This window comes from Microtus ochrogaster, chromosome 15 (assembly GCF_000317375.1).
Source record: "Microtus ochrogaster isolate Prairie Vole_2 chromosome 15, MicOch1.0, whole genome shotgun sequence".
NCBI lineage: Eukaryota > Metazoa > Chordata > Mammalia > Rodentia > Cricetidae > Microtus > Microtus ochrogaster.
The window spans coordinates 43,073,615-43,084,897 of NC_022017.1; the positions used below are offsets into that span (position 1 = coordinate 43,073,615).

The following is an 11,283-nucleotide window of genomic DNA, read 5'->3' on the forward strand; positions in this document are numbered from 1 at the left end:
TTAGTATATGTATTTGATCCCAGTTTATGGACTGGAGATGGATAGCTTGAAGATGGCATAGAACAGCACAGCTCAGCATGGACAATAGTTGAAGGAATATAACCTAGCGATCTGCATTGGAACAATGTGCCCTTGGGTGAGCAGCCTGTCCTTTCTAAGACTCACATTCTAAGGACGTTCCTAGTATGAACGTACCGCCTCCACCCTCCTCCAGCTTCAGGCACACGTAGGTGAGTCCCGCAGGTCCAGAGTGTAACCGGAAAACACGAAAAGAAGGCTGAGCACATAAATTCTGTCCTCAGCATAGAAGTAATTCATATTCATAATCAGCTATTATGAAAAGCCTTGCTTACTCCAGCCTCGGGAAGGCAACAGGGAAGGCGTGCCTGGCGCATTCTGATAAACACTGCTCCTTGCCTATCTCCGCACCCAGAGGGTTTCGCTTCCTACTCTTTCATCAGTATTCAGCCGCGCACCAAACAGAGCTCTTAAGCTAATAATATCCTCCAGATGTAATTTAAAATCAGGGTTGGAAGGAAAGAGAAGAACCACAGACAGTTTGGAGAGATTATCCATTAACCTCATGACATCTGTGGATGGGAAAAGCGGCGAGGACAGGTCCCCAAAGAGAGTGTGGATGTCCTGTACCATGGCTACTGTTTACAAACTTCAACAGGCCGGGATCGGCTATCAGGTAAGTGCAGAAGAGACTGCGTTCAGAACGGACACACCTTTCCCATCAATAATTAATTATTAGTGCTCATTAAAAGGCAACCCCACCGGTATTAAAGGAGTCATGTGCAAAACATATTCATGATGGAATGCCCATTGGTAAAGTACTATTAAGGAAAAACTATACACGGAGAGTTCTGGCTTGAATCTGAAATGTCCCCCCCTGTGCGTTCATGTTTTCAGGGCGTGCTCCCTAGCTGGTTATGTGGAAGCTTCAGGAGGCGAGCTCCAGACCGTCCATCAGCCTCATCCTCTGCTTTCTGGTCCACCAGGACGGGAACAACCTTCGGCTCACATTTTCACCACTGTCTTCCCTGCTGTGATGGACTGAAAACTTCCGAATCAATCCTTCCTCCTTGAGTTGTTTCTCACAGCAAGTCCATGTAGCTGATTCATAGATGTGTGCACACTGTACACACCCATGTTCTCAACCTAGGAATCTCATTTCTGAGTATCTGAATTAAATCATGATTCAGAATTCAGAAAAGGCTTTTGTGCTAAGCGTGGTGGTTATTGAACCAACTGCCCAAGCTGTCCTGTGTGCTTTAGCTAGGTGTCTCAGACTCTTCTTGGATTTTTTTTTTTTGTAATAGGCCTGAAGTTCGCTAATTCTGGCATAAGATGATATCTCAAGCGATCCCTGCAGCCAGCTTGTACTGACTCTGAGGACGGTGCACTGCACACTATAAGCTGTGTGAGCCCAAGTGTCTACATTATACAGCTTGGGCTACCGACAAGCAGTTTTAAAACTAGTCTGGCAGGTGTCGGACACTGTAAACACATCCCTTCACCCCTGCCAGAGTCAAGGCACAAAACCACCCAACAGTCCCAACACTGTGTGGACATTGTATATACACACTTTTGAGATGGGGTGCAGTGGGGAAGCCCTCACTCTGTAACTCAGGCTGGTCTGCAACTTAAAATGTAGCCTATGCCAGTTTCAAATTTGGAGCAGTCCTCCTGCCTCAGCTTTCCGAGTGCTGGGAGGACAGGTTGAGTCATCCTTCCCAGCACTACGAATAATATCAAAGCCTGAGAGGACCACAAAGAGCTGGAATTTGAGAATGTGCCGTAAGGACACCCCTAGGGCATCTAGTTCAGCCCTTGCGCCTTAGAGGCCTGGAGGCCGACACTCAAGAGACAGAAGGTAGCCTGAGTGTCCCAGCTTTGCCTTTACCTGAGTTTAGAATGAAGTCACTTCACATTCTCCCTTTAGGATGCATAAGGGGAAAGACAGATTTTAAAAGACTTAATTCTTTCTGTTAATGACAAGGGGAAAAGACCAGGCATAGAACCATAGACCTGAAGGGTCACGAGTTCGAGGCCCACCTGGACCATATAGAGTCCTGTGAACAGCAAACGAGATAAACCTGTCGAAAGGATTCTCCTCTCTTTCTTTTTTTTAGAGCATTTACTTTAGAAGAGCTATAATTATAAGTACTAACTCTTCTCTTTGAAATGTATACAAATGCCTTTGAAAAGCCAGTAGGCTTTATCCTTTAAATATTCAGGCTCCATTTATTGAGTTCTTTGTGGTTAAAGCATGCTGGCTTGGGAAAAGAAGAAGCAGGCTAGCTCTGTGACTAGTTGGAGCTGGTACCCTTGACTAAACAGGACCATTTGGCGCTGGTCTCTGCGGGGGCAGTGACGCAGAGGTCAGAGAGCAGAGGCGGGGACTCAGGCTTCCACAGTAACACGTGATCTCCACACTGTCGGTGTGTATTTTCAGCCCTTGACAAGCTGTGGGGCACAGCCGACTGTTGTTAGCAATACTTGTCATTGTGACAGACAGACCAGGCTCCACCGTGTCAGCAGGAAGCTAGAGGCTTCCCAAAGGACAGCAAGCTCCTTGGGACCAGTATCAGCTTCCTATTCAACAATCAGGGCTACCCCTAGGGAAGCCCAGTCAGGAGGACATTCCTTGTAACTACTGAGATAAAATGAATAGTTGATAGAATAGCTAGATGACCCATACTAAAAAAAAAAAAAAAAAAAAAAAAAAAAAAAAAAACCAGAAATGAGACACATGTAATTAATAGCTCTTAACTTAATAAAGAGCCTCGATCACAGATTGCGGAAGTTCGTTATCTTAGTCAGTTCACCAGAACTATTGTCTATAAGTGATCTGAAGATCAAGCCCCATGGCCATCTTTTCAGGCCGGGCACTTCCTGACTTAAGGCTGGCAGGAACACATAAGAATGACCTGACCTGGATCTTGCTGTTAGAAGTGTGAAATGCCGGGCAGACACTGTAGAAGGACCTTCCATGTAACAGCTTCTTAGGGGATTCTTGTATATATTAAACTTTCTAAATGGGGCTCAGAGACTCAATGGTTTATCATAAGTTCCATGTGCAAGGTCCTGACCTGAGAGCATGTGTTTAAATTTGGAAAGCAATTTTCTTTCTATGGGATTGTGGTGATTTGATTGATTGCCTTATAGGCGCTGGCATTTGAGCACTTGGTCTCCAGTAGGTGGCGCTGTTTAGGAAGGTGGTACAGCCTTGCTGGAGGAAGTATGTCACTGGGGGTGGGCTCTGAGAGTGTATGGACATGCTTCACTTCCAGCACACTCTGTTTCATGTTTGTGGTTGAGGGAGTGATCTCTCTGCTTCCTGCTCTAGCTGCCATGCCTACCCCACCATGGCTGACACCCATCCCTCTGGAACTGTAAGCTAACATAAACTCTTCCTTCCACAAGTTTCTTTCAGCCATTTTAACGCAGCAACAGAACAGTAACTGAAACAATGAAAATTCCAGTGGTCCTATTTAAAGAATTTCCACTCTTGGTTTCCGTGTTAGCCTGTTTCCTCATTTTCTTCCTCCATCTCTGCCTTTCCCTCCTTAGCCTCTCTATCCAGGATTGATCCTCTCAAACAATAGTCTCAACTCCTAATCTCTGGGTCCAGAACCAGCATAGAATTATAGTACAGTTATCTCTCAGTAAGTTCTCCAGGGACGTAGAAGATCCGGGGTGGCTGGCACCTCAATTTCCTCACCAATACCAACAGGCCACAGGAAACTAAACTAAGAATAGACAAGAGAAGAAGATGCTCCAGAAAGAGTAGATACCAAGGCATCAGGCCAGCAGCTTCCAGGGGCTCTCTTGCTCACACCCACTGAATGTAGAGCAGAGAAAGGCTAGCAGGGGAGAGTCCTGCTGCCTGCCTCAGTCCCTTGGTCCAGCCTACCCGACCACTCACGTCCACAAGCCCTGTCCCTACAAAGGACCAATGGGGTGAGGGGGTGGGGTTCAAAGAATGTAAAATAGAAACACCCTGCTCAATAGCTTTAAAAGATCATGGACTGCAGTCATAGGTGGGCCGATATGAACCAATAAACTGGCCATGCAGAAGAGAGAGAAAATGCCCCCTCTTTTGGAAGTTGCAAAAGGATGGGCTGACGTTAAACTGGGGCCCATATTTGGAGGTGAAGGAATGAGGAAATTACACCCGACTTGTGCATTAGCCACGGTTTTATGCATCATTTTGAGAAACGTTTAAAAAATTAATGCCAGAGGCATGAGTTCAGGTGAAAAGAGGGAAAATCACCCCAATGGAGACAGCTTATAAATCAAGTAGGCTGCGGTATGAAAGGATTATTAATGCATTTATAAAGCTTTAGAAAGTCTAGCTTCTTGACAGAATCTTTGCTTCAAGGGCTCTAAAAAGTCACATCAAAGCACTTAACTGGAAGCTCACAAAATGGCTTGCCGAGAGAGCTCAAGGCCCCTGACCACCCCCCTCCCAACCAGCAGCCCACCTCCTACAGCCGTCATTTACCGTGAGCTCTTTGCTTTTGGCAAAAGGCCACCAGCCGCGCACGCGCTTTTGCTGGAATATGGAGATCTTGTTCTCCTCGCTTGCGTTTTCAAACTTGGACAGATCGCAGGCTTTTGCAGATTTGGCTGCCCGAGGGAAGCTGTTGAGATTCATTTCCAGGGAGCCTGTGAAGAGATGTCCCTAACAGTTATGGAGGGCTTTCCCGTCACTGTGGATCAGCACAGACTCCTACGCTCACTGCCAGCCGTCCCCTCAGCCTCACACTGCCGAGAGATGTGCTAGCTAGATGAGTAGGTATAAATGGGATGGACACATGTGGCCGCCAAGATTAATACCATGGCAGCGGGTAGACGGCAGACACAGAGTGTCACACGAAGCTTTGGGCTTCAGTTTGGAGGGACGCGACTACAGGGCATCTTCCCGGCTCTACATGGAGTTCCCTGGATTACGGACCCAGCTTGACCAGGTTTGTCATACTTCAGTACTGATCTCCCCCATAAGGGTCTCCATACAGCATCTTGCAGGTCACAGTCAAAGTTCTTCCGCCTTTGCATCTACCCTGTAGGATAGGAGAGGGCCTCCCTGTTCCCTACAGTGTTGCTTCAAGGTAAGATAGTATCATAAAGGAGTTGTGTCTCACTTTGACGACTTTCCTATCATAAAGTAACATTTTTAAAATGTGAAACTTTAGAGTGTGTACATCAGCTTTATATATTATAGATTTTATCTCATATATGTATACGCACGTACACACACACACACACACACACACACATTCTATTATCCAATCTCACCAAAGTGGCCACAGCTCTATATAGTAGTGCCTAGCCCTAGCCTGCTAGAGCCTCCTGCACATATAAATGTGCATCTTAAAGAAATAAGATTTTCCTCCCACATTCTGTTTTGCTTAGTGCATCTCCTCCAACTTTCCAAATCACAGATGGTTTCAGCATTTTCATGGTGGCAGCATTGTTGTTCACTGAGTGTCCCCATGTATGAGGACCTGTAGTAGGCTCTTTTTCTTAAATATTTATTCTATTACTTTATTTTACATGTTTGTGTACGGACTTGAACATATGGATATGTATCACAGTCGTGCAGGTGTCTGTGCAGGGCATCCAATGCCCTGGAAATGGCATTTCAGGTGGTTGTGAGCCTCCTGATGTGGGTGCTGGGAACCAAACCCAGGGTCCTCTGCAAGCGCAGCATGTGCCCTTGACTGCTGAGCCACCTCCCCGGCCTCTCTGGTTGGTCATAATTGATCAGTAATGAACTCAAAAGTTTCACTGTTTCTTAGTTAAATAGAGACCAACAACTTGCCTGAATGTGTTAGGCACCTTTCATAAGCACAGACTATAATTTTGCCAGTTCCCCAGTAATGGCTGGTTGGACTGCTGATAGTATTTTTTTGTAATCACAAATAGCACTAAAATTATTGTGCTCATAACAAAGTCACACTCAGCCCTCCAAAAGCTAGGGCGACATTCTTAGCATTAATATGTGCTTGAGAAGGCCACGGGCTTACCCAGGAAGTCATCCGAGGAGAGTCTTTCAAAGTCCCAGACCTGCAGCACCAGCACGGCCGGAGTCTTACACTCCATTTTCTCCAGGGAGAAGATGTTCTCCCGCTTGGTGATGACCATCTGCTTTTCAGCTGGAAGATACTGGAAGGGAAACAGGAAACGCCAGTTGAAGTTCCCTTCTCCAGTCAGGGAATTGTAGTGCACATCCGTCTCCTGCTTGTCGTCCTCCAAACCCTTGATCCACCTGCAGAAAGAGAAGGAGTGTGTTACTCGGGATCAAGAGTGAAGTAACCAGCCTGCGCCACAGCCTCCCGTCATAGGTAGCTGGGTTAGACCGGAGTTTCCATTTTGATATGAAAGAGAAAAACTGGGATGAAAAGGAAGACATTCCAAAGCAGGCTGCGTAAGTGTCTTGGATAGTTTATAGATCAGACGCTCTGTGCAATTAATATAGAAAATAGGACGTGGATGTGCGGCTGGAGCCCCTGTCATGCTGGGAGTCCTCTTTGTAAGGACCACCATCTCCACTCCAGAGTTTCGGAACAAGATTACACTGAAGCCTCTAAAATTGGGTGGTTAGACCTGCTGTCGTGACTGGGACTCAGATGTCCCTCCTCCCTGGCTCTGGGTCCTGCCTGTGCAGTGGGTTTGAGTCACTGTGTACAGGGATAGAAGTGTATGTCAGGGAGTAGATGGGCTTCCCAGAGCCATTCAGCTTTCAAATTCTGTCTGCACCCACTCCCATGTGGCCACAGGTCAGTCATCTGTGTCTTAGTAAACGTTGGGGCTTCTGGTTTACAGGGCTGAGGAATTACATAACACACCTCTTAAGGACCTTGGGGGACTCAGATGATCTGTGATGTTCTTTCTTCTCAGTATTATCCATTGCTTTTCCTCCATGCTAAGAATAATGCAAGCTATATGTAATATGTTCCCCTCGTCCTTCATCCATGGTTAACTAACTCAGAACACAAGTGCTTTTTATTTAAACTAATTGAGAATCCAAACAACTTGTTTTCTTTTTTTCCTAAAGACTTATGTTCATTATTTTTCATTATGTGTATGTGTGTGTCTGTGTGTGGGTAAGAACACGTGTGTGCCAGTGTCCAAGGAGGCCAGCGGTGTTGAATTCCTCTGGGCTGCCAGATGTGGGCAGTGGGAACTGAACTCAGGTCCTCTGGAAGAGCAGTATGTGCTCTCAATGCTGAACCCAAATCACCTGCACCCCTCCCCCTGCCCCCCCCCCCAGGGAAGATGAAAACCCTTCTCTTCACACAGGAGTGGTACCATTTGGGTGTAGATACACTTAGTTAGCTAAAGAAACAAGAAAATGACAGTGAGATAAAACAGTGGGATGAGACAATGCCTTGAACTATGAACAGCTGGATGGAAGGACCCTGAGCTTCCAGACCCTGAGAAGTGAGAGGCCAATGTAGGAGGAAACAGGAAGAATATACTGCTGCATGGTAGAGAGAGAGAGAGAGAGAGAGAGAGAGAGAGAGAGAGAGAGAGAGAGAGAGAGAGAGAGAGAGAGAGAGAGACAGGACTTGGAAGTTTCCGAACTCTTCCAGAAGCCTTCCATATTGTGAGCAACGATAAAAATACCACTCTACAGAACACATTAATCTTTCCTGAATGTGATTGGAAAGCAATTTTAGACAATTTGAATTCCGTTCTTCAAATACTATTCTGCTACTTCAATTACTCCTTCTTTGTCATATTTTATTCCTCTATTCTCATTCTGAAAAAAATGAGAATTTTGAACCACCGGGCTTTGACTGCCAAGTGTATTTAGAGCACAAGGTGCTTCTTGCTCAAGAATGGCGGAGAACTGTCACCATGAGGCTGTGATCAGTTAAAATTTGATTCTGTCCTCACCTGCTCCCTGACTGGAGCCTGAATAGAAGCTGGCCCCAGTTATAAGCAATATATTGAATGCTTCCCCCCAGGGTCCTAAGTGAGGATCTATTTTAAGTAAATAGTGCCAGCAAATGGGAAGGCCTAAATTCTAGCCTTTGCATTAGCTTTACGATCTGCTAAACACATTGCTCCTCCCTTTATAACGCTCAAGTTGCCCTGCCTGTTTCAGATGAAAGACAGGTGTACTTTTAAGGACACTTAAAAGACTAGTCATCGAACATGTAACTGAAAGATAGTTCAATAAGATTTACTCACTGAAAAATTACTTTTCATAAAATAATTCTTAGTAAAATGAACAAACAAGACAAAGTTCTCACACAGAAAGATGACCTTACCTAACTTGAAACAGGATAGGTCCTTCTGTGGAACGTGGGTAGCAGCTCCCACGAGGTGAGGCACAGACTGGCCAGAGATTGAAGAGGGGGAGATGGAGAAAGGAAGAATGGAACTTGTGGGGGACCTTACCCTTTGACATAAATATCACTTGACTTTTGACCCGTGAAGATATTCTCGTCTTCTAAGATGACATCTTCAGTATTCCAGATGGTCACCCTCAGCTCATATCTGGGGTGAAGAAACACAGCGTTAGGTAAACGACCTTGAAACAGAGCCAAAAAGCATTGTACTTTGTCTGGAAGCCTTGAGTCTGCCAAGTCCATTAGCATCAGCACTGGATGTTGGTCTGTCAGAACCATGTGGCTCCACTGGAGGTCACATATTTACCAGGATATGGTTAGGGCAGGGTAGCTTCTCCTCTGGGCCAGCATCATCCAGATGAAAAGCTTGAAATGCAGAACCCACTGCCATCATGACTGCCCACGCACCACTGTCAGTGGCCAGGTGGAGAGCGAGGTGTGATTGCTAGCTAGCCTATCATCTCCCATCTCAAACCCTATCATCTCTTACTCCAGGGCCATGGTCTCCTCCCTCTCACGATGGGCAGACTTACCCTTTGGGTTTCCTTGGTGAAATGTCAACAGGAGGTCCAAGCTGAGGTGTATCTTTGGGAAATATGTCTACCCACATCTGAAGACGGCCCTTGTCAACAAAAGAAGATTTCCTTTAGCTTTGAGAGAAGGCAAGATGTGAAAATCGACCATTCATTGTTTTCAAACATCCTTTCAAAGAAATGGATGTTAGACATGATTTGGTGTCTTTGATACATGTGGCCTATTTGTAACAACATCTCTCTCTCTCTCTCTCTCTCTCTCTCTCTCTCTCTCTCTCTCTCTCTCTCTCTCCTTCCTTGTTTCCATTCTTCCTCCCTCACTTCCTTCTTTGAGCTAGACCCTCTTACAGCCTAGGCTGATGGTGAACACATTATGTACTTAAAGCTTGCCTTGAACTCCTGATACAGCTCCTTCTACCTTCCAAATTCTGGAATTAAAGGCACGAACAACCATGCCTGGGATAACTTATAGTTTCTATTAAGTATTTACTAATGCATTAGTTAAACTCCAAGGAGCCTCTACCCTGCAGCGGACATGGCACTGTGCACTTCTTGCACACTGTGTCTTCAACTCTTCCTTATCAGTTAAGTTTCAAAGTTTCTCAAATGTCCAAGTTCTTCCAAAGGACTTTGATAATTCAAATTATAAAAATGAAAACAAAACAAAAACAAAAGCAGCACTTCCCAGTTAAGTTACAGACCCCTTGAATTCTACTAAACTTAAATATCATGCCAGGCTCCTTAAGACAGATTTGGGAGTTCAATGGACCCCTTTTATCACCTTCCCAATGTAGGCACATTTAATAAACCTTTCTCTGCTTTTCACTGTGACTTTGATCGATTTGCCTACTGAGGATATGTCACCAACCCAAACTCCCTTAAGCTCTGGCCTTCAGAAAGCTGGGAAAGCTACCTGCTCCAGTCCCGGCTTATCCTTGTGGTATAATGGCCGTGTTTCTATGTGCTCGGGAACCAGTTTACACCCGACCACAGGGATGTCCTCCCAGGAGTGCAACACCTTGAGGGCCAAGTGTTCATAAGACTCCACCATCTCCTCTGCAGGGAGCAAAGACAAGGAAAGAGGCTTGTTAGATGCCGTTCCTCCAAAGAGTGAGGGCTGCGGAAGCTTTCTTGGTTCTTCCTGTAACAATCTATCCTGGAGATACTAGGGGATAGGAACAAAGAAAATGGAAAACAGGAAGAGCTGGAGGCAGCACGGAATGAAAGAGGAAGACTGAATGAGGACAGAGACCTGAGATGAGCCAATGAATAGAAGACAGAGACAGCAATAACACCCTGGAGTGGGGATTCGGGCGCACACACACACAGACACACTCACTCACTCAACCAGATCCCTGGAGATCTCCCAGGCCAGAAAAGATAGATGCCAGACACTAAAAAGGGTGTGCTTAATAACACCATGGCGAGAAGGCCTAGAAATCAGGGTGGCCTTAAATAAAATGGGGTACAAGCTGTGTTTGTGGATGTCTTCGCTTTCCCTGGGATCTCCCAACTATAAACACCTATACTTCATTCCACCAAAGGAGGCGATTCATGATTTAAAGGGTAAACACACTGGTGAAAAGAATATCACAAAGCAAGACAAAGTTATTGAAAGAACAAAGGCTTTTGACAAAGCTCATTATGGTAAAAATTGGATACAAGATAATTAAACCTGATTTTATAGAAAGAGACCACAGACACAATTGCCTGGTGGCAATAATTACATTGGTAAGAGCTGACAGAGTTAGACAATCGATGAATAAAATCTTTGTCTTAAAGTTTAATCCCTCAGGAACTGACCTTATGAACATAATTTCAGATTTTTAGTGGGAAAATTGGTGTTCATAGGGAAAATTGTAACTATTCAATCATTGTTTAATCAAATGTAAACTTTTGGCCAAATAATTACATCACTGCAAGATTATATTGTGAAGAATTTTTTTTCAGCAGAAATCCACATCAGCGTGTCACCAATAACAATAAACAGCAATAACTCCGCAGGCAAGAACCTGCGGTGTGTTCTTGGGTCCAAAATAATGAAGTAAAAAGAAATAAAATTGGTGGACGACAATGGTGCGAAGCAGACACTACCACCTTAGCTTGACTCTGCAGTAAAAGCGTGAAAACTTTATACCAGAATTGTGTTGTGTCATTAAAAATGCCTTCCCCCCTCATCCCAAATCTGTGGTAGCTTCTTTGGGATCTTCATGGTGTGTCCCGTGATACTCGTGGAAAAACATGCGTCTTTCGATGCTAAGACAGTTGGGTACAGCACTTGTGGGGTAGCGGCTGGTACCCAGTGTTTTGCACTGTATAATGTGGGATAGTGGCTGGTACCCAGTGTTTTGCACTGTATAATGTGGGGTAGTGGCTGG

The 11,283-nt window shown here is 45.2% G+C and overlaps 1 protein-coding gene across 1 annotated transcript in view; it reads right to left on the reverse strand.

The window, feature by feature from the left end:
• Fer1l6 (fer-1 like family member 6) overlaps positions 1–11,283 on the reverse strand; it is a 112,806-nt gene that overhangs the window by 5,690 nt on the left and 95,833 nt on the right. Inside the window, exons 34-38 of the mRNA XM_005354617.2 lie at positions 9,819–9,961; positions 8,906–8,994; positions 8,422–8,520; positions 6,039–6,280; positions 4,514–4,677 (exon numbers count right to left, since the gene is read on the reverse strand). Coding sequence (XP_005354674.1) covers positions 4,514–4,677; positions 6,039–6,280; positions 8,422–8,520; positions 8,906–8,994; positions 9,819–9,961 — 737 coding nt within the window. The remainder of the gene's footprint in view (positions 1–4,513; positions 4,678–6,038; positions 6,281–8,421; positions 8,521–8,905; positions 8,995–9,818; positions 9,962–11,283) is intronic.